The following is a 23977-nucleotide window of genomic DNA, read 5'->3' as shown; positions in this document are numbered from 1 at the left end:
TTATTTGTGTTTCTTAATTTCGGTCCCATGTATGAACCCCCCTGTGTGTATGTACATTTTTTTCTAGGAAGGATGATCATCAGATTTTCAAGGGGTTCTTTTATTTAAAAAAAGAAAAAGAAAAGAAAGTGAAGAATAACTGTTCTGTTAACCAGTCAGTGGTATTGGGGAGGTTGGTAGTGATCAGGGGAAAAAAATAAATTTGCATCCATTTCTCACATATTATACAAGGTTGGATTCCAATTGGAATAAAGGTGTAAATATAAAAAAAAGAAACTGGGACTTCCCTGGTGGTCCAGCAGTAAAGAATCTGCCTTCCAGTGCAGGGGACTCGGGTTTGATCCCTGGTCGGGGAACTAAGATCCCACATGCTGCAGGGCAACTAAGCCCACCTGCTACAACAACTGAGCCCACGTGCCTCAACTAGGGTGCGCTTGTGCCTGCGTGCCAATGTGCTCTGCAGCCCGCACGCCGCAACAAAAGATCCTGCATGCTGTAACGAAGATCCCAGGAGCCACAACTAAGACCCAGCGCAGCCTAAAATAAAATACAAAATATATAAATTAATTAATTAAATAAAAAAATTTTTTTTTTAAAAAAATCATATTTTGGGGAATTTCCCCAGCGGTCCAGTGGTTAATTAGGACTCTAGGCACTTTCACTGTCATGGCCCGGGTTCACGCCCTGGTCAGGGAACTAAGATCCTGCAAGCTGTGCAGTGTGGCCCAAAAGTAAAAAAAGAAGAAGAAAAATCACATTTTTGCGTGATATATCTACACCACAGAGCACTACTCAGCAATAAAAAGGAACAAATTGGGCTTCCCTGGTGGCGCAGTGGTTGAGAGTCCGCCTGCCGATGCAGGGGACGCAGGTTCGTGCCCTGGTCCGGGAGGATCCCATATGCTGCGGAGTGGCTGAGCCCGTGAGCCATGGCCACTGAGCCTGCGCGTCCAGAGCCTGTGCTCCGCAACGGGAGAGGCCACAGCAGTGAGAGGCCCCCGTACCGCAAAAAAAAAAAAAAAAGGAACAAATTATTGATAAATACAACAATTTGGATAGATCTCAAGGGAATTATGCTGAGTGGGGGGAGACAATCTCAAAAGGTTACATTGACTCCATTCACATAACATTCTTGAAATGAGGGAATTACAGAGATGAGAACAGATTGGCGGTTGGCCAGGATTTAGGGAAGGGACTTGAGGTGGAAGATGGGTGGCTGTGACTGTGTTAGGGTCGCCCACAAGGTCCTTGAGATAGAACTGTTCTTCGTCTTGACTGGTGGTGATCCCATGAATCTGCATATGTGATGAAAGTGTGTAAAGCTGAATACACACGCACATAACACACAGCGCAAGTAAAACAGGAGCAGTCTGAATGAATGAGGTCAGTGGGTTGTATCAATAGCTGTTTCCATGCACAATCTCAAATCCTAAAATGAAAAAAAAACTTTTAATTTTCTAAATAGCAATAATAAATGTTTCAAAACAAATTGGTAGTAACCCTAAAGATTCAGAATGTCATTAGATGTATCATGATATTGAGAGGAAAGAGAAGTATTAAGGGTAGTATCACCCTATACTTGGTTGATTCTTTGTTTTATATGTTAAAATTGCCAAACTGAGAACTTGATTGTTGTTCTCCCATAAATCAAATCTTTGTTTACTTTTAATTCAGTTCCAAATAGAGTTACCATTATTTATTTATTTATTTACCACACCACGCAGCTTGTGGGATCTTAGCTCCCCAACCAGGGATCGAACCCGGGCCCTCAGCAGTGAAAGCACAGGGTCCTAACCACTGGACCACCAGGGAATTCCCTAGATTTACCATTTGGATTTTTGTCCTAGAAGTAGCTTTTCTGTACCCCACACCATCCATTTATTTTAATAATTTATTTTTCTGTTGAAGTATAGTTGATTTACAATGTTGTCTTAATTTCTACTATACAGCAGAGTGACTCAGTTATACACATATATACATTCTTTTTCATATTCTTTTCCATTATGGTTTATCTCAGGATATTGAATATAATTCCCTGTACTATACAGTGAGACCTGGTTGTTTATCCATTCTATATGTAATAGTTTGCACCTACTAACCCCAAGCTGCTAGTCCCTCCCTCCCCTTCCCTCTTCCCCCTCCCATCCATTTTTTAATAGACCTAAAATATAAAGGCTTTTCTACCATAAATGATTAGCATTTGGTGCTGTTCCTTAAGATTACCACTGGACGTCATATATAATGAATATACTAGTTATTTCGTTCATATCCATAATTCTTTGAACTCCGAATCTCCTGTGTCATCAGAGTCTATAGGTGATTTACTGCAGGACATCAGTTAATTGCCCACCTGGGGCGTCCCTAGGCATCCTCCTCCTGGGAGGGGGTCTGACCGGGAACATCCACCCATGTCCTCCCTGTCACTTCCATGAGAAACATGCTTTCTTTTGCTTATACTACCTCTCCTTGTCTACTCAAATTCCCGTTTACCTAGAAGATTATGAGTGCTTTAAAAAAGATGCAAGATAAAACTTCAAAAGAAAGAGCCTGTAAATCTGTACTGTTCTTTTCCAAAAGGTGAAAGCATCTCTTATACAAAAAGGATGAAATTCACTCAGATGTATAGATACCAGGTGAACCAGTTCATTCTGCATGATGTGTATGCATCAAGTTAGTTTATTTATCTGTCCAGTAACACCCCGTAAACATGTTTCAGAAAGACAACTATATAAGCTTATTAGTTTAAAAAAAAAAAAACTTTAAAAAAGTAGAGTGTTAGGGACTAATAAGTGAAATTTTAAAATTGAATTCAGGACTTCCCTGGTGGTACAGTAGTTAAGAATCTGCCTGCAAAAAGGAATAAACAACAACAACAAAAAGAATCTGCCTGCCAATGCAGGGGACACGGGTTTGGGAAGATCCCACATGCCACAGAGCAACTAAGCCCATGCGGCACAAGTACTGAGCCTGCGCTCCAGAGCTCGTGAGCCACAACTACTGAAGTCCGTGCACCTAGAGGCTGTGCTCTACAACAAGACAAGCCACCACAATGAGAAGCCCACACACCGCAACGAAGAGCAGCCCCCGCTCACCACAACTAGAGAAAGCCCACGTGCAGCAATGAAGAGTCAACACAGCCAAAAATAAATAAATTTATTTCTTTTTTAAAAAGTGGTTAGGTAATTTTTAAAAAATAAAATAAAATTGAATTCATTGCATAGGGAAGACATTATACATGAATGGGAAGCATCTTAGAAGATTTTTATTGTCTTATATTCTCTCAGATGAATAGAAATCTTGGGTCATCTTATAAAGTGTTCATTTTTACAGGATAAAACATAAAACTATATTCTGACTTTTCAAAAGTGAACTCTGTATTTTAGCGGGACCAGCTATTCCTTCAGTTGTGGCGTATCCGAAAAGGAGTCAGACCAGCACTGCAGACGGCGACCTCAGAGAAGATGGAGTTCCCTCCCGGAAACCAGGCGGCAGTGCTGCTGGAGGAAAGGGAGTTGCTCCAGCCAGTCCCATGCTTGGGAGTGCAAGTAATCCCAACAAGGCCGATATTCCTGAACGCAAGAAGAGCTCCACCGTCCCCGGTGTAAGTATTGTCGGACTGTAGGGCAGGCTAGGGTTGTAGGACTGAAATGATAAGACATTTTGCTTCTGTGTGTTCATCTGCCTACAAAGCCCTACCCACTGGGCCACCAGGCACAGTCTCAGCCTGTAAGGATCACTTGCTCTGTTGCACGTATTTCTTGTTGAGCCGTATCCCACTGAATGAGTGATCAGATCCTTTATGTCAAGGGCTGTTTTTAGTTACTCCATAAACATCTGCTAAACTTCAGACTGTATCAGGTGCTGAGATATGGAAAGACATCATAATCTAACAGAGGAAATGAATAAAACCAAATGGGGACAGTGCAGACAGGTGATGGCAAACAGAAACCTGATGGAGTCTGCACAGGGCACTGTGAGCTCTGACTGCCAGGGATTTGGTGTTTGCCCTGCATCTCAAAGGGCTCTATTGATACAGAGTGTTAACTGAGTCCTTACCATGTGCCAGGGACCATGCTGAGTGCTTTTTCATGTATTAGCTAAATGTTAAGGTGGAGAAATTGAAGAAAAGTTAGGTAATTGTCTAAAATTATACTGCTAAACTGAATCCGCCTCTTAATCCCTGCCCTGAACAAAATCTCCGTAGGAAGTAGGTAGTATTTGTTAAATTGAATCTATTCAGTTTCAAAAACTTCTTTGTGAATTGAAATGTGTTCTCTCTGACCTAACATAGTGATTATTATTCTTAGCACTCCAAAAGTAATTTTTTTAATGATTTGATGTTTGTATTTATTGTGAAATGATCTCTAAGTCTAATTAACATCCGTCACCATACACAGTTACAGAAATTTTTTTCTTGTGATGAGAACTTCTTAGATTTACCCTCTTGACAACTTCCAAATATGCACTACAGTATTGTTCACTAGAGTCACCGTACTGCACATTGCATCCCCAGGACTTATTTATTTTATAACTGGAAGACTCAAAAAGTAATTTTAAAAAGAATTTTCAGAGAATGAACGATTTTAAGGATATTCTGTAACCACATTTTTCCCTAAAAGTTAGCGGTGACAAAGCCTTTCCTCTCCCCTAAAGAAACCCCAAACTCAGGATCCCATGTGGAATCTGTGCTGCTCCCTTTGGCCAGTTCTTGGGGAGGGGCTTATAAAGGAACCCAGAAGGTTTTGTGTGTTCCATCCTTTGACATTGTGCTTTATCAGAGTAAACGCTGTGTGGAAAGGTTTTTTATTTGGCTTCCTAATGCAGTAAAATTGGATCATCATTCCATAGCCCTGCAATTTAAATTCAGCCTCCAATTTTTGTTGACAGTTACCAGAAGAAGAAAAAGACTTTGTTCCCTGCCTTCATAACTTCCATTCCTTCACTCTGTTCATCTGCACACCCCACTTTTGAAAGATATCCCAAGCATTATTAGCCACTCATATATGATTATTTATAAAGGGAAGAAGTATGTTGTTATCATTTTCTCCCACTTGTCTTCTGCTTCCCTATACATGATCTGCTCATGTTGTATTAAAGGTGGCTGCTTTTATCTTTGTTTTAAAATTGTTATCTGATAAAAGTTTTTACTTGTGACTTTTGTTCCTTGCTTTTTAATTTTGAAAGTATTAGCTTTTTACAAATTGATGTGAAATTCACATGACATATAATTAGCCATTTGAAGCATACTATTCAGTGGCATGTAGTACATTCACAGTGTTGTGCAGCCTCTACCTCTCTCTAGTTCTGAAACACTTCAAAACACCCTGTGCTCATTAAGTAATCACTCTCTCCAATCCTCTCTTCCCCAGCCCCCAGCAACCAGTAATCTGCTTTCTCTCCCAGTAGGTTTGCCTATTCTGGAGATTTCATATAAATGGACTTATACAAGCCTCTTGTGTCTGCCTTCTCTCACTCACCGTAATATTTTCATGGTTCATCCAAGTTGTTGGGTGAACTCATTCCTTTTTATATGCCACAGTTTGTTTACCTTCTTATTCGTTGATGGACATTTAGATCATTCCTATCTTTTGGTTATTATAAATTATGTTGCTGTAAGCATTTGTGTACAAGTTTGTGTACCGCACCTGCCGTATTTGAGTCTGTTTCTCCACATCCTTGCCAATACTTGTTATTTTCTGTTTTTTTTTCATTATAGCTATCCTGGTGTGTGTGAAGTGGTACCTCATTGTGGTTTTGATTTGCATTTCCTAAATGACCAGTGATGTTCAGCATCTTTTCATGTGTTTATTGGCCATTTGTATGCCTTCTTTGGAAAAATGTCTGTTCAAGTCCTTTGCCCATTTTTAAATTGGGTTGTCATCTTGTGGTTGAGTTGTAAGGGTTCGTTATATATTCTGGATATTAAACCTTTACCAAATATAGGATTTGCAAATATTTTCTCCTATTCTGTAGGTTCTCTTTTCACATCCTTGATAGTGTTCTTTGATGCACAAAAGTTTCTAATTTTGATAAAGTCCAGTTTATTTTTTTCTTTTTGTTACTCATATTTTTGTGTGTGTGTCTTATCTGAATCTCTCATCAAATCCAAGGTCATGTAGATTTACGTTTTTTCCTAATAGTTTTACAGTTTTAACCCTAATTTTTATTTTTTTATTTTTTTAATTTTTATTTTATTTGTATATTTACCTTATATTTATAATCCTTGCTTTTTAATTTTTTACTTTGAAAGTATTACCTTTTAAAAATAGTGGATCTCTCTGTCTGATTTGTTTTAAATAATCCATGAGTTATTACTCTGTAGATTATTATAGCCAGCTTTTCAGAGTCACTTTACCATAGCCATTTTTCATTATTGCAGAAACATTGGAGGCTAGGAAGGAGGGTGGAGGCTGCTGCCTTCATCTTCTTCTCTGATCTAGTGGCCAGTACTGTTGATATTTTAGTGTAGGTTTATTTAAAGAGTATTCACGTTTATTTAAATTAGGTGGGGTTTTTTTTCCTGTTGTACTATACTTACTAAATAGTTTAAGACCAAAATGCCCTTTTTTTTAATAGAGTAATACAGCATCTGGTGGAATGACGCGGCGGAATACTTATGTTTGCAGTGAAAGAACTACAGCTGATAGACATTCAGTAATTCATAATGGCAAAGAAAACAGGTATGAAATTTTACCTGTTTGCAAGAAAATTTGTTTTTCCCAAGAGAAATGGAAGAATGATATTTGCTTCTCAGTTTTTATAATCAAAATTCAAATAATAGTGGTAAGTATTCACTAATGGTAAGTTAAATTTGAACGCAGAGTTTTAGTGAGATCCTAGAATTCCAAATTCCTCTCATTGTCCAGAGCTTATCCTCCTGGCCAGCTGTGTATGATGATTGGAAGGGTTGAGTTTAAGCAGGGAGCTTTCCCAGAGGAAATAGATGGTAAGCTATGGTTTAATTGTAGAATTATGAACAGGGAAATGGAGATTATTTTGTGCACATGAATAACTTGAACCAAGGCCGGAAGGGGGAAGGATGAAGACCTGAGACAGGGAGCCACACCTCAGGAAGATGTGGAGCACCTGGTGGGGCAGGTGAGCCTTCAGTCATAGGTCAGCAGTGTGTCAGAGGGGCATGGCGGACAAGTAGTAACACAGTCTTCACCTTATAAGAGACACACTGAGTATCCCAGAGAAATGGAGAGTGCAATCTTCTGAATGATTTTAATCTGGTAGAGAGGCAGTCATACATTGGATAAGCATGATTTAAAATACTAACAAAGTAATATATCAGTAAGGAGTTAGAGCATGCAAACAATTTTCTTGGGGTTTCAAAATAAGAAATAAGAGTCAGAAAAGTAGGATTAAGTACATCCCAGAAACCATGGAGTAGAGCTAAGTTTGGGCAGAGGGAAAAGTGGGTGGGGGGAGTTGGATTGGTAGAGTAGTGAAATATATTCTATATAGAACAAATTTCCCAAACGGGCATGATTTTCCTTCTTTCTTTTTGGAAAAGTAGTATAAAACTAAATTCAGAATGGTGAGATAAGGTCAAAGTGAGCAGATAAAGTTCTGGAGTAGAAATCCATAAAATAAATTCACATCATCTTTCATTGTCCCCTGGCCTCTCTGAACATTGCTTGGTCATGTCACATTCTCATGTGTAGCATCAAAATTGTTTTTCCTCTTTTTCTGACATTTACTTTCTGAAATTGCATTATAAGATTTCTGTTTCCTTTAGATCTCATCAGTCAAATGAAATGTTTGATCAGTAACTTCTGTAACAACCTAAGCAAAAATTCTTCTATCCTCTTTCATCCTTAAAACCAGACTATTTTATCATTTCCCTCTTCCACAGACCACTTATGTTTGAATTGACATGAAGGTAAAAGCTTACTCTGTGAGATTACATTCATTTTTCAGTGAATTTTTAGAAATATTTACATCCTGATATTCTGTCTTCTGATTCCTATGTGTGTGCTTGTTTTAACATTGTCTTTTTCGTATGATTAAGAACTATTAATAATTTGAGTAGAACAACTGGGCTAGATAGCTTATAAATTAGTGATTGGTATATTTATTTTTTAATAGTGGTCTATTCTTTGGTAAATTTTCTTTCCTTACAGTTACTTTGTCAAATCTATCCAATTTCTTCTAGTTTGAAGTGATTGAATAGGAGATATCAGTAGAAGACTTAGAAGTTTCTTTCTTCTTTTTTTTTTTTTTGGCCTCATGGGATCTTAGTTCCCTGACCAGGGATTGAACCTGGGTTCCCCACAGTGAAAGTGCTGAGTCCGAACCACTGGACCGCCAGGGAGTTCCCAAAAGTTTCTAATATGTTATGGATATTAGTCTATAGAACTAGAAAAATGTTGTTTCATGACCTTTCTTTTTACAGATTCTTCTAAATTGTTGAATTATTCTATCAGATTCCTTTTGAACTTTAGAATATACAATTCTCTGAGGTACAGAGTCAGACTTTTATTTAAAAGGCTGTTAAGACCAAGATCTAGGTCTGCTCCCTTGATTTGTGTTTCTGTGTGTGCATCTACTCCTCTAATTCTCCTTCCCTACAGTTATTCAGTTCACTCTTTGGAAATAGTTTTAGGAATACTCTGATTTCTTTGGAGTCATTACCTGTCTGTGTTCTACCTGCAGACGCCTTCCTCAGTGGGGCTGCCTCCTCCATATACCAACCTGGGCCTAATGGCATCTGTTAGCATCAGCTTTAAATGCTTTGCTTCTGAAAGTGTTGTCTTTATCTTCAGTCAGACAGAGCCTCCAACCACACAAGCTGGGGCCCATGATTTTCATAATATCTGGATTTTCTTTTTCTGTCTTACAAATGAATTGAAAAATTGTGGGAAAATATTGGAGGTTTGAGTGCCAAACTGGTGGTCATATTTTTTACTTCCAGTTAAAGAAGGCATTAAATGTGACAACTTTCTCACCCCTAAAATAGATGCTTGAGTCATAATTATGCACTGAGCCTTCTCTGTGCGCAGATGACTTCTTTGGCAGATCGTTGCTTTTTCCTCTCCCATATATATCTTATTCCTTGACTATAATACTAGTAAGGTACAGGATGCCTGGATCTATGTTAACTTCTGAAAGGACATTAATTCCCATTTTAGCCTTCAATATGTTGGACTTTTTTCTTATACATGTGAGTGTTTTTACAGAATTCCAACAAGAGAATGATTGTGGCTAATGAAAACTAAATGAGCAAAGAAGGTTTTATCACATTTAACACATGTATCTTTGGGTTATATTTTTAATTTTGCTTTTGCCCAATCACTGAGTATGCTTTGAGTCAGCAACCAATTTCATATCAGAATGTTCTGATATAGGATAGATGTCATATCAAACAAATTGAAAATACCTTTCCTTTAATAACAGTAAGTGGATTCGAATTTTAAAAAATTATCAGGCATAGATATAAAACCAGAAGATTAACAGGAACTTCACACAATTTTAATTTTAAGAAATCATACTATTTCTGTAAGTTAAGGTTTAAAAAATGATTTTTCCTTGTACCCAGAACTACTAAAATTATAACACAGTTACTGTTTTGTTTATGTAGATTCTTGTGGGGTGGTCTGTGAACTATAACCATCATTTGTGCCACTTTTCTGGGGGAGAAATTTTGTCCAACTTGATGCAGTCCATTGTCATGTTGGGGTTGTATGTTGTAAATAGAATTTTTGTGAGTTTGTACAGACTTGACATTTGGCAAACATTTATTGAGTTTACTGTTTCCTAAATTGAGGTGCTAGGCCTACTTTAGAAGTCAAAAAAACCACATCTGTTTTGTTGCTTGCTTTGTGGAACTCTTAATGTGACATGATTAAATTTCTAAAGAAATAATTCATTTAATTGCCTTTAAGATTATGTAAAAATTTAATAATTTGTAATGAATATATCAACTTACACTTCCTTTTTAAGAAGGTCTCTGACTCTAAGGAGTGTCCGTTTTTTGTTGTAAAGTGTCTGTCCACACAATCTTGCCTTCACTGTCCAGCCAGGGAGCAATGGCCTCACGGGGGATAGACTGAGCATCTCCCTGCTCTGGATAAGGAAAGCCATTTCCTTATCCAGAGTCTTTGGGACCATTTATATTCTCCAGGGAAGATGCCAAATAACCCCTGCCTCCTCTTCTTCCCCTGCTTTTTTTTTTTAATGCATCTATTGATCTTAGCTCCTAATTTGGGCAAGAGAACATCAGCAGCTGGGCAGGGGGATAAAGTGTGTTTGACGACTCTTGACCTGCTCAGAACAGGTAATAGAGCACAAAAGACAGTTGTATTTATCTGTAACTTATTAAAGTAAATTTATATGTATCTATGTGTATGTATGTCTGTACGTGCATATTGGAAACAACAAAGCATTTCTTCAGATAGTTGAATCACTTAGGACTCTCTGTGTTGCAGGTGACAGAAACCCAGTCCAAACAAGTTTAAATTAAAAAGGGCATCTGTGAATTCCTGTAACTAAAAAAGTCCAGGGATAGAGTCAGGGTTCATCTCATAGTTCTGCTTCTTCTGCAGGAGTTCCTTGATGGGCTCAGCAGCATTCACCTTGACATCTTCCCACACTCAGCTCTGCTCAAGCAGAAGCCCTGGGGCTGTCTTCTGGGGCCCTGTTGGTCTGGCTCTGGCCATGTGCCCATCTCTTAATCTGTCACTGGCCAGGGTAGCTTGGGAAATTCTGGGGCGGAGTCAACGACATCGAGAGACCAAAAACCTATTTCTACCAAAACAGAATTCAGGTGTTTTTGCCAAAGGAAAAGACTGTGAAAAACACAAAAGTGAATCTGTGTTTAATCTTTATAAGCACTCCCCCAAGTGAGAGGGCAGGATTGTCAAACAGAAACGCAGGGACAAGCAGATCTTCTTGAGCAGTTTATTACAAAGACCTGTCTCCTTCATATTGGGACTGTTAGAATTCCAGTGGCTCATTTCATTAATGTACCTTTTCAGTTAGGAGACCCCGGGGACAGGATGAGATTGCAGGCCGTGCTTCCAGGGCACATGAGCAGACAGGAGTCACTGCGGTACAGTGTGGTGTGCAGTAGCAGGTGCCTGCACTGAATACATAGAGCGGAATGAGTCACTCCTGGTGGGAGAGGGCACCGGTGGAGACTTCACGGAGGGGATGACCTCTGGGTTGAATTTTGATGAAAATAGAAAGATGCCAACTCTCCAGACACGGAGAATAGCTCCTGCCAAAGTTCTTTGACCTGATGCACGACCAAGCGACTGCACATCATCAGGTGGGCCCGAAAGTCTAGTTCCGGGAGGTAACAGTGAAAGGTCAAGCCTGGAGAGGTGGCAGGGGCCGAGCTGTGGGCACCTGAGGATGCTACTTGGATGCCAGCGTGAGGAGTTTGGACTTTTATCCTGAAGACGCAGTGTGCTTTTGCATGGTTGAAAGCAGATGAGTGACAAGGTCAGGTTTGCGCTTTAGAAAGTTCACAGCTGTATGGTGGACAGATTGCAAAGTGTGAAATTGGAGACCAGTAAAGACAGATGACTTAGGATTGGGCCTGTGGGAGAGGTGACGCGCTGCACGAAGACCCTCAGAGTAGAGGTGGGGAGGCCTGGGCTCGTTGAAGTGCTGTTAGGAAGTTGACACCAACAAGATGTCCCAGTTGCTCTGGATGTGGGCCATGAGGGAGAGAACCTGATGTTTCTAGGTTTCAGGCTTTGAAAGGATTTCTGTAGAAAGTCACTGAAAGAGTATGGTCAGAATTCTAAATCCCTGATTATCTTTTAAAGGAAAGAAACTGCCCCTTTGAAATTCCAAGGACATGATGACTGAGCTGGAATTAAGGATGGGGAAACTCCCCTTTTGTCTCATAGCTGTCTGTGCCAGGTGAAACTGCAGACATGTAGCCACTTCTGTTACTCTTTTTCTGTCTATAAACAGTTAATTCGCTCTTATTAGTTTTCCCACCTTGAAAAATGGGGCTCTGTTGACCCCCTAGGAATTCTGAGTGTTGTTTATAAAGAAGTGAAAGTCGTTTGAGTAGGAAGGTTTTAACAGGATACTTTTTTAAAATAAATTTATTTGTTTTATTTTTGGCTGCATTGGGTCTTCATTGCTGCGCACGGGCTTTCTCTAGTTGCGGCGAGCGGGGGCTACTCTTTGTTGCAGTGCGCGGGCTTCTCACTGTGGTGCCTTCTCTTGTTGCAGAGCACGGGCTCTGGGCGCTTGAGCTTCAGTAGTTTGTGGTGCGGGGGATCAGTAGTTGTGGCTCGCGGGCTCTAGAGCACAGGCTCAGTAGTTGTGACGCACGGGCTTAGTTGCTCCGTGGCATGTGAGATCTTCCTGGACCAGGGCTCGAACCCGTGTCCTCTGCATTGGCAGGCGGATTCCTAACCACTAGCGCCACTAGGGAAGCCCAGCATAGGATACTTTGATAAATACAAACAACATAGGATATTTAAACAACATAGGATACTTTGATAAATAGAACTAGTTACTGCTATACCTGTGATTTCACTAGTCCATTTAAAATATGACAGTGTGCTTTGGGAACAGGTCAAGAGCATAGTGGGCTCATATTATAGATTCACTTTGATATGAATGGAGGCATCTCTTTTAGGGTAGGCTTAATTTTATACATAGCTCGGAAAAGATCATCCCTCTCACGTAAATATTCAAACATGTATGATGTTATTTTCTTTTCTTTAAAGCTAATAAACTTTTTAAATTGCTGTTTTAAAAAAAGCAGATACAGATTAGCAGTTGCTCCAGATCCCCAAAACAGGTTTAAGAGATTTTTGTTCCTTGACAAAGACAAGATGGTTTGGGGAGGAAGGCTATATGCTTTGAACAAGAGTTGCTCTTTTTGTCACTAGTCCATCATACTGTTGTTTCTGCCTCTGCCTGAACCCAACCCCCCTCCCAGCCTGATGGAAATGTTCGCTTACGCAGCTAGCCCTGCCTCTGTTTGTAAGACATCTTCCACCTGTCGGCTGCGACATCACAAGTCGATGTCCATGTCAGGCTCTGGGCGCCCCAAGATGATGTTACCTCCAATAGACAGTGAAGGAGATAACTTCAAGGCTATGTAAGAAAAATGCACATTCCTTGTGAAACTAATGTGTACCCACTGCTTCTTAATTTCGTGCTGTGGATTTTATAGTCCAAGATTTTGTTCCAGTTGTCTACAAAGTGTCCTTCCTGTGTGTGGTTTTAGTTAAGCACATCCTGTCTCATGGTGTCCCTGGTCATCTTTGTGTCTTCATGCCTTTGCATACTACAGAAGGTGTAAGAAATTCCCCCTTCTTTCCAAGTTGCTTTCAGCATGTGGAATTTTACAGTACTTATGCCATTTTTGTGCTTCCAAAACTTTTTAGTTGCCTATTCTTCAGTTTCACCTGCATAGCCTTTATTTCTTTTGTATTGGCAAGTTTCTCTGCATGTAAGCAATTTGAGAGGGAAGCAAAGGAAAAAAAGCTTGAGTTAGCTATTCTTTGTTCTAGAATTTCCCTGCATTAATCTTGTCCTTGAAAATATGTGTGTACTGTTGCCTTAAACTCCATGAGGTTTTGTTTGATTATGTACTATTCCTGTGGTACCCTTTGCCATTTAACTTACCTTTTGCTCCAAAGTCCTATAAAATACCCCTTGGATCTGGATTTATATAACTGGTTTTCTCTACTCTATATCAAAGGTATATTGTGATTGTAAATGTTTGTGTGCCATGTTTGCTACAAAGCCAGGGTTTTGTGAACAGAGATCTAAGAATCTGTCATTTTCTGATCTCAAAGCACTATTCCTGACCAGAGAGCTCCAGTTGCTTCAACACACAGTATTAGCAGCGCCACCACCCCAGATCGAACCCGCTTCCCAAGAGGCACTGCCAGTCGTAGCACTTTCCACGGCCAACCCCGGGAGCGGCGCACTGCCACGTATAACGGCCCGCCTGCTTCACCCAGCCTGTCCCATGAAGCCACACCATTGTCGCAGACTCGAAGCCGAGGCTCCACTAATCTTTTTAGTAAATTAACTTCCAAACTCACAAGGAGGTAAGTGCCTAGGTGGTGCTGGTTGGTTGGAGCAAACACAAGGGCAAAAGGAGAAGTGTTGTCTTCCTCGTTTTGTGAAGCCACTGCCCAGATGCTTTTCATTTTGTCTTTAGCTCACATTTTTCTGGTTTGCATATCTAACGCTATACTTTTAAAACCTTTCAGAAGAGAAATTATAGAGCTCAGAGTCTTTTCACAACACTAAAAGTTATCTAGCACTTGTGAGGTGGTTGTTGTTTAATTACTTTTCCTTTTAATCTCACATCTCTCTACATGGCATGTGCACTTCAGTTTAGCAAAACCCCAGATCCAGCGTAGTCGGGGGGCTGGTGCCCCATAAGTAGCCACTGAGGAAGACGTGTATGGTGTAATCGTCCCTAGACACGGAGGAGAGAGACATTTCCTCTTCTCTCGTTGCATTCCAGTGTCGTTGAGGAGCACTAAGTTTCTTAGAGCTTCAGTCTTGAAATTGTTCTCTCTGTTGGCCTGAGTTGTAATGAGAACAAGGTAACATTCTATATTGAATAGTTTTCGAGATAAAATCCTTGCCTTATTCTTAGGAAGAAGCCAGTATCTGGTCATGTGTAAAATCTTTTGTATGTCCAGTAGACTGTCAGTTGGGGCCTTGGGAAATCTCTAAAGGTCCCTTGAGGTACTTTCAACTTTATTTCCAGAATCTTCGTCTAGAGGTTGCAAAGCCTAGAAACATTGGCTACTATAAGAGGAAAAAGAAAAGATACCACTCTGCATTATAAGCAAAGGCACCTTTAGCCAGGACCACACCCAGGAAACCTGAGAGCCCCTGCAGTTCCAGGACACCCAGAGGAAATTCTTTGAACTTAAGCCTCTCTGTGGATTAGTCTGTCCGAGGTGTCCTGCAGGTTTTGCCTGTTGCAGACCCTCTGGTTCATCACTTGTGTCTTCTTCACAGAACAACAGTGGGCTCTTCCCAGAGTCTAAAATGATACACGCCCTCCTCCTCTCTTCTCTGACTCCCTGTGGCCCGTTAGCCTACTGATCTGTTCCGTGCCGTCTTCTTGATTTAACCTGTAAGCTAAATACCACTTTTCAGTCTCCCCCAGTAATTTTATTTTAAATCAGTCATCTAAAACTTAGACGAGTCACATTAAACTATCTTTCCCCAGATGATCTGTTCATTGTCAGGATGTCAAATACCAGATTAGGGAGGACTTCTGATATCCGCTAGCATTGACTAGAGGTCAGAGGAGTCCAGAGTTGCTGGTCTACCCTATTATTCTCTGAGCCCCTTTGCTGAGACATCCCATTCCGGGCTGGGCAGAAGAGCAGAATGGTCTGAAGGGCATTGTCAGACTTGGGGTACCCATTTGTGGCCAGCAAGAGAGACAATGAGTTCAACCCAAGAAGACTCTGATGACCCCCAAAAGAACACATTGCTTCCTTTCAGGGTTATCCCAGGTGCTATCCCCAGCCTCCCTGTGCCTTAGGTCCTTCCTCGGAGCCTAGGCTGCTTAATGTCAACTGATATTTTGCCCTCTGGTCCCCGAGCACAGAAGGGATGTGTGGTAGTCAGGTCTGTCTAAGCTTCAGTCACAGGACAGTCAGCTTTGTGTCCTTACACATTGGTCAGTAATGGGCTCTTTAAATGAAGCCTTGCACATCATTAAAATCCTTGAATTTATTTGTTTGCCTCTTTCGTGGTTTTTTTTGGGTCATCTTAATACTATCATTGATAAAATAACATCAGCCACAGTATACTGAATGCTTCCTATGTGCTAAGCTAAAGAGATGTCTGTAGATTTATAGATATAGGAATACTCTTTTTTGTTGTTGTTGTACGCGGGCCCCTCACTGCTGTGGCCTCTCCCGCCGCGGAGCACAGGCTCCAGACACACAGGCTCAGAGGCCATAGCCCGCGGGCCTAGCCGCTCCGCGGCATGTGGGATCTTCCCAGACTGGGGCACGAACCCGTGTCCCCTGCATCGGCAGGCGGACTCTCAAGCACTGCGCTACCAGGGAAGCCCAGGAATACTCATTTTATATACGTAAATAAGTATATGTGTATGCACACACATGCATTCTCTCTCACATACTCATTTAATCTCCATAATCTACCCTGTGGAATAGACACTGTCCCAGTTTCATAGAAGAAACTGGAGGCAAGGTTCAGAGAGATTAAGGCACATGTTCAAGATCCTACAGCAGAAGAGTGCTGAGTCAGATCCGTGGCTCCAGAAGAGCCTTGAACCCACTATGTAGCGTCCCTGGCAGAAAACGATAAAGCAGGGTTACAGACGTGAGTCCTTTTCCCACATTTTCTAATTAAATTTATTTCATGTATTTGAATTGAAATTGAAGGCTGAGGCTTCTTGTTAAAAATATTCTAGAGGGGGTCATCTGATTTTATAATTTCCACCCCAAAATTTTTACAGAAAGTCTTCTGTTAGTTTGCAGACTGAGACCTGAAGCCTCCCTTGGTGCTGTACTTCAGTTGTCGTCAGTGCATTCTTAAACACAGAGTCCTTGCTGCCGCAACACCAGCTTCTTACCCTCTCCCAACAATAATTGTGAGGTTAAAGTTCTAGTGCAGGAAAGGCTCAGGTGTTGGCACATAGACGCTGCAAGGAGACCTGCTGCGACATGGCGGGACTGGCATCAGAGAACTCGCCCTCTGCTCCTGGCTGTGCCCTGGATGTTGTGAGAGCTTTAGAGAGCCGTGGGCTCAGGGCACTCAGAGTCACCCATACTCTGCAGGCAGGACAGCCCGGGCACAAGCGCAGGTGCCTCTGTGCTCCTGGGAGCCATCCACGTGGTCCCGGGCAGAGTGTGAGAGCCTTAATCCTGCAGCTTCCTCCTCTTTATACCTCAAGGGATTTAAGGGAGGAAAAGTTAAGAAAATCAGTCCTATGGTACCTGAGCAGTCCCCTTGACTTTTCTCAGGTAGAAAATTCGGAAATGAAAATACGTTTTAAAGGCCTTTTAATCAGTTTTCACATGCATGATCTTTCCTTACTGTGTGTAATCCTGGTGTATATTACTTTTGATCTGATTATGGAGTGGTGGGCGGTTATCTCCAGTAGTTAGATACTTTTAAAATTGGTAGATATCTGAAGCAATGCAAAAGTCATCCCAAATTAGGAAAAAAAACAACGAAGGAAGTTATTAATTCAGTCAATCCTCAAATACATTTGAGTGCCTCCTGTGCTCTGTCTCAGAACTGAGATTTAGAAATAGCTTGACAAGCCCAGCTCACACTCACCCAGGAATGCTTATTGCATGATCATACAAGCCTGAGCCAGTTTGAAATTTCTTTTGTCAAATTCTGTTCAGCACAACCCAAGCATCTCCTTAAATATTTTTTTAATGAGCAGTCACTTCTTGTAAATACAGCTCTTTCCGTTTATTACATAAAACATAAAAATGAACCCCCCGCTATTGTCTTGTCGTTTAATTTTCGTTCACTTTGATATCTAAAGCTCTACAAAGTCTACTTCATTTCAAACTCCCAGTAACTTATTACAGTGCTGTATGTCAGTTACATCAAAACTGGAAGGGAAAAAACCTAACCTCCAGTCACTTTTTTTCTTAAAAAGTGATTTATACGAAACCACTGTAACAGACATTCTGTTAATGTCTAAATCATCTTCCTGAAGTAAGTAATGACTCTCTTCATGGATAAATATTTTTATAATGAAATTTTTAATGTTTCTGTATAAGGTGATATTTTTGTTCATAAGATATTCTGAAGAAAGTTGAGGAATGTTATTTTATTTCTAGTACATTGCAAATGAGTTTAACACAAAATGTTGAACTTTATTATCTTAAGGTATACCCATCTGAAGAACCTTAAAACATTTAATTATAGTTAATGTCAATATTTACTGCTAAATTTTTTCTTACAAGTACAAATTTTTTATATTTCTGTTTAAAAGATCACATACTCAATTATTTGTGATAATTTTACTTTTTCATCAAATGTCGCTGTTTCATTGTTGATTGGACGGGAGAGGAGCCCTGTTTTACTTGCTGTTTTTTGTTCTATCTGTAATTGACTATTTAACTTGTGCAACTCATTTTTGTTAATTTTTTTTTTTTTGGCTTAATTTCTTTTAGAAACATGTCATTCAGGTTTATCAAAAGGTAGGATTTATATATACACATTTTTTTTTCAATCCTCACCCTGAAATGGCTCCTGCAATTAACATCAGGTTTGGCTTTCTAGCCCTGTTTTTTTTCCTTAAACACTAAACTTTCTGCTGAGAACTAAATACTTCTTTGAAAGGAAGCTGAAAAGAAAGAGATTAACTCTGTCAGGCATTTTTAAAGGGACTGTGGCACCCATGTAACAAGAGGCCTACGCATGCTCTGTGCATTTTCTTCCTTTGGTAGAATTATTTAGCCAAATAATTCTGTCTTCATACTAATAACACTTAGCATGCTTCTGTTTGAAGAATGAGATGTTCAGTAACAATGTGCAATTCATGATTAGCCTCAAGCATGCAAACGGTAAGTGGTAATTGTGTTAGCTGTCGTTTTTTATTTCATGAAGGATTGCATTAGCAAAAGGCTTTAAAATGACAGATAAATCAGCTAATATCCTGATACTGGAAATAAATGTAAAATTCACACCTATAACCTCATTTGTTGGGGTTTTTCAGAAATCAAGACGTGGGCAACTATATAGCAGAAATGTTTTAATATTTTCCAAGAGTTGAAGAATAAATGGTATTGTATCTAAAAGGCACTTTCCACCAACCTCTGAAGAAAATATGTCTCATTTTTACTTAAAGCACTGTAGTAAATGTTATTCTTACTAGGTAGATAGTTTTTTGATGATGACACTCAAGAGACCAGAAGCGTTGCTCACTGTCTCGGGATGCACACACCCTTGAGGGAAAAGCTGCCACTGCAGCCACATTGTGCCTGCTCCTCTCAGCTCACCAGCGGGCCACGTTATGGGTTTTTATGTGGAGGCCACCAGTGGGTCATGGAGAGGCTTTGTTCACGTGAGCTCTTTATCAGAAACCGTGGGAAGAGTGCTTTCTTCCTGTGGGAAACTCCACTCCATGATTATTTAATTGGAAACCCACTATACTTTGGGTAGCAATTAAAAAGAGTACCTCCATTTGAAGGCCGTGAATGTGCGCAGATTCCAGAGCTGGGCAGGAATACCTGTTGTGTACGTGAAGCAGGTGTGTAGCCAGCCTCCTGCACGGCCTTCATGAACACGTGGGGATGGCCTCTGGCAGAGTCACACCTACAAGAGTAGGAGTTTTAATAAGCTCAGCTGGTGACCAGAAAGTGCTTTGGATTTGTTCATTTTATAATGTCTGTTTACATTTGGGTCGGTCGTGTGCTGGTGTGTAAGATATCTTTTCTCTCTCCCACTTCTCTGTGCTTCTGCATTCTATTCACTGAGGCTTCCAACTGAATATGAGAGGAACGGGAGATATGAGGGCTCAAGGTGAGGGAAACGATTTTTACTTAAAATATTTTATAGGTATTTACCTCATTTCTGCGGCAGAGGCAACACCCCTTTTCTGAACGTTCTGCGTCTGTCCCTGCTCCAAGTGGAATTGCTTAGTGCCACCAGCAGTATGTGGTCAGGAAACATTGCTGCTGCCGCCGGCACCTGGCAGCCACGTGAGGGCGCTGGAGTGCTGCAGCCACCTGCTGGTGGGAGCCTCGGGTCCCAGCCCCACCTGGGTTCTCACTGGTGTTTGGGTGTTAAAATACGCATTCCTAGGCATAGGAACGTGGAATTGCCATTTGAAAACTGTGACCAGGTAGCCTGGACCTCAGCGGCAGATCAGCCAGTGGCCTAAAGCCATTTCAAGTATAGATGCTGTTTTGGAACTACAGTTATATAAATTTGAACATTAAGTGTAATTTTTCCTCTTTTTCTTTTTAATGTTTGTAAACTCAAAGCTGAGCAGAAGTGACTTTACTTTCTAAAGTTTGATATTAAGTTGACTGTGTTCCTTCCTTTACCACCTCATTGTTCCCCTTCCCTTTCCTAAGGCAATAGCGCACAACTTAGGTTATTTCTGTTTCAAAAATTTGAACAAAAAACTTCATGCCATGGATTAGTTTTCTTTTGCGAGACACCTGTAAATCCCCTTGTTCAAATGTAAGTGTTCCCTTATGCTTTTGCAATAAATTTCCTTTTGTAATTAAAAAAAAACGCATTCCTCCTGCCTGAGCTCTCCTGACCTGAGGAGTCTGGAGCATTGTCGACCTGGTGAGAACTCCTGGCATATTTCTAGTCTCAAGGAATGAAAGCAGAATATTTAGGAGAATTTTTTTTTCTTTTTTGGCCGCGCCATGTGGCTTGTGGGATCTTAGTTCCCAGACCAGGGATTGTACCCCGGCCCTGGCAGTGAAAGCGCCGAGTCCTAAGCACTGGACCTCTAGGAAATTCCCTAGGAGAATTTTCATATTTCAAATTAGATGTCTTTTTTTTTTTTTTTTAAGAATGATTATGTAGGGAATTAAGTGGTTAGGACTCTGTGCTTTCACTAGGTCCCAGGTTCAGCCCCTGATCGGGGAACTAAGATCCCACAAGCCGTGCAGTGCAGCCAAAAAAAAAGAATGATTATGTAGTTGAGTGTTTTGCTTTTAAATCTTCTGTACCTGTCATTGCATGGATCTGGCGGCAGGGGGAGTCACCAGATGGGCTCAGGACTCTAGATTTCTTCCACTTGTGCCCTTTTTTATGCCAGTCGCCACCATGCTGTTTCAGGTCCTAGTTAGCCCATTTCCTCTCTTCCTGGTCTTTCTAAAACACAGCTCTGATCATGACTACCCTGAATGAAAACCTGCAGTGGCCCCATCGCCTGGCCAACCATGTCCATATGAGGCCCTGTGTGGCCTCAGCAGCCCCAGTTTCCCCCATGCACAAATCCCTCAGTTGAGGCAGAAGTTCAGGGTGAGAGTTAGGCAGCATCCCCCCGCCTGCCCTTGAGCAAGTCTAGCTGCCCTGAGTTTGTCTCCCCAGTCGTAGTTGGGAGGGACTAACAGAACCCACCTCCTGGTGTGCTGAGGATCAAGGGCTCAGTAAATGCCAGCGGCTGTCTGGGGGGGTGAGACTGTGCCCTCAGCTCCAGTCCGTGGGTACCTTCCATTTTGCCCTCAACACATTCTGTGCTTTCCATACCTCCTTGCCTTCACTTAAAGACATTTCCTCTGCTCTAGACACAGACTTGCTCGCGCCTCCGGCATGTTGAAATGCCATGGTGTCTTCGAAGCTCTTCGCAGATGCCATGGCCCGCCCCGCCCCGAGTCGGCGCTGTCCCGCTCCCCCGCTGCCTTTCCCTCTGCTCCACTCCTCCCTTCTCTTGCGCTCCTCCCGTCAGGTGGGCTCCACCTCTCTGGGACTCTAGCTGTCGGCCCCGTGCCTTACCTGTGCTATTGCTGTTTCCTTGTGTTTTAGTCTTTCCTCCCCTGACCCCAGCTTAGAGAGCTTTTGCTTTTTTTTGTAACCTATTCAGTATTTAGCAGCATTTTATTATACTTAGGACGCTTTCAAACAGTTTTGGTAGGTGTGAACCAAACTGAATATTCTGTTAGCAGGTGGCTGACAGGGAGAGTTACATACACAGTAAACCCTACAGTCCACTCTCAGCTCTGATGAATTTGCCATAGGATTGAGTGTATTGAACATACATACACTGTGAGTTTTTAATGCACAAGCGTGTTAGGTATTCACCCTCCTAATTGAGAATGTCAGTGACGGCTTGTGGCAGTAATGATTAAATACCGCAGAGCAGTGAGATGGTAGGTGCCTGTTGGAGTTCCTGAGAGAGCCATGCCTGGGACCACAGCCTGCACCTTGTGAATCTGTACAGTTTGCATTCAAATTGGTCATTTCAGTGCTCAGCAGCAAGTAAGCCTCAACATTTCATTTTCCTATTTCAGTAGTAAGGTAGTGTCATCTAAGAATTCTTTTTTGTTTGTTTGTTTGATTGTTTGTTTGCGGTATGTGGGCCTCTCACTGTTGTGGCCTCTCCCGTTGCGGAGCACAGGCTCCGGACGCGCAGGCTCAGCGGCCATGGCTTACGGGCCCAGCTGCTCCGCTGCATGTGGGATCTTCCCAGACCGGGGCACGAACCCGTATCCCCTGCATCGGCAGGCGGACTCTCAACCACTGCGCCACCAGGGAAGCCCTAAGAATTCTTTTTAACTGTGAAATTGGAAGTTTAACAAAGTAGAAGGAAAAATGCTAAGGTGGTGGTAGGGGACTGAGAGAATGGCCCACTCTCTTACCTAGCTGTGCTTAGCATCTGGGGCCATTTGCCGGAAAAGCGATTTTCAACTGTGTTGAGTCACTGGTTATCCTGAATAACAGTTACAGTGGAGGTTATGATGAATTGAATCTTTAAAAATTGTGGTAGGAGAAGCAGCCAGGCCGAGCAGACCTGGTGGCTGGGCTGCTGCCGCCACCTCCCTAAGCTGGCCTGTGAAGGGCCCTGCTGGCACCTTGCCGCCAGCAGCCAGCCTGGATGGCAAGGGCTGGGCTCTGGAGATGTGCTCAGTCGCTCTCCACTTTGCCTCCTCCCAAGGGTTCTGTTTAACAAATTACTTTCTTAATTTTCACCGGATGACTGGTGGAGATTTTTCGGCCAGGTAGATTTTTTACATCTGTGGCTTATGATTGGGATGGGAAGGGGGTTGTGGAGAAATAGGTGAGTACTTCTTAGCAAAGGAACAGACTACCGACCATGAGCCTATGCGGGAAAAACATGGAAGTCATTTATTATGCTGTATTGAAGACGTTGTTCATGAGCTGGGTAGAGTAGAAAAGGTGAGTTTTCCTGTGCAATTAAGAATAAACCTGCACTGTGCCTTTCAGTCGCAACGTATCTGCTGAGCAAAAGGAGGAAAACAAAGAAGCAAAACCTCGTTCCCTGCGCTTTACCTGGAGCATGAAAACCACTAGTTCCATGGATCCCAATGACATGATGCGGGAAATCCGCAAAGTGCTGGACGCCAATAACTGTGACTACGAGCAGAGAGAGCGCTTCTTACTCTTCTGTGTCCATGGCGACGGGCACGCGGAGAGCCTCGTGCAGTGGGAGATGGAAGTGTGCAAGCTGCCAAGACTGTCTCTGAACGGGGTCCGGTTTAAGCGGATATCAGGGACGTCCATAGCTTTCAAAAATATCGCTTCCAAAATTGCCAATGAGCTAAAGCTGTAACCCAGTAATTATGGTGTAAATTAAGTAGCAATTTAAAGTGTTTTCTTGAACACTGATGGAAATGTATAGAATAATATTTAGGCAATAACGTCTGCATCTTCTAAATCATGATATTAAAATATAAGGACGAGAGCACGCCTGGGAGCGAAAGCTGGCCTTTTTTCTACGAATGCACTACATTAAAGACGTGTGACACGTGTGCCCTCTGTCTTATTTCCATTGCCCTGAAAGCGTGTGACATCCATCTCCACGTGCCTCCTGTCTGTGCGGGTGAGAGTGGACGGTGTGTGTGTGTGTAGTGCAACGGAAGCATCTCCTTACACTGGCAACCAGAGTTGTTACAAGTACCTCTGTGGGAGATTACTTGGTGCTAAAACATTAAAATTGCCAAGGAGGAAAATACTGAATTACTACTAAGAATTAACTTTAAGACTAGTTGGTAATTAATGCAGGTTTACAGTTCATGCCTGTGGTTTTGTGTTTGTTGTTTTGTGTTTTTTTTAGTGCAAAAGGTTTAAATTTATAGTTGTGAACATTGCTTGTGTGTGTTTTTCTAAGTAGATTCACAAGATAATTAAAAATTCACTTTTTCTCAGTAAAATCTTGCATTGTCTCCTAATACTGTATTTAAGATTCAGATTAAGGCACTGACTTAAAAGTATGTGTTTTTGCCTCCACCACCAAGTTGAACAAAAGCAAATGGAAAGTGTGCGAAGGCCGGGCCACTTTTTCCTTAGCGTGGATCCCAACGTTTTGTGATTT

The 23977-nt window shown here is 41.6% G+C and overlaps 1 protein-coding gene across 3 annotated transcripts in view; it reads left to right on the top strand.

The window, feature by feature from the left end:
• MARK3 (microtubule affinity regulating kinase 3) overlaps nt 1-23811 on the top strand; it is a 105321-nt gene extending 81510 nt beyond the window's left edge. The window contains exons 13-18 of one of the 3 annotated variants that reach the window (XM_007455603.1): nt 3384-3601; nt 6577-6680; nt 12917-13078; nt 13782-14039; nt 19438-19482; nt 22870-23271. In XM_007455603.1, the coding sequence (XP_007455665.1) occupies nt 3384-3601; nt 6577-6680; nt 12917-13078; nt 13782-14039; nt 19438-19482; nt 22870-23215 (1133 nt within the window). In that variant the 3' untranslated portion in view covers nt 23216-23271. Of the gene's footprint in view, nt 1-3383; nt 3602-6576; nt 6681-12916; nt 13079-13781; nt 14040-19437; nt 19483-22869 lie in introns of all 3 variants that reach the window. The other 2 variants (XM_007455604.1, XM_007455605.1) reach the window with 2 other exon arrangements.
• The last annotated feature ends 166 nt before the right edge of the window (nt 23812-23977 follow it).

The sequence above is a fragment of the Lipotes vexillifer genome, unplaced genomic scaffold (assembly GCF_000442215.2).
Source record: "Lipotes vexillifer unplaced genomic scaffold, Lipotes_vexillifer_v1.1 scaffold584, whole genome shotgun sequence".
NCBI lineage: Eukaryota > Metazoa > Chordata > Mammalia > Artiodactyla > Lipotidae > Lipotes > Lipotes vexillifer.
The sequence above is the reverse complement of the archived record's forward strand: the minus strand, read 5'-3'. Positions and strand labels throughout refer to the sequence as shown.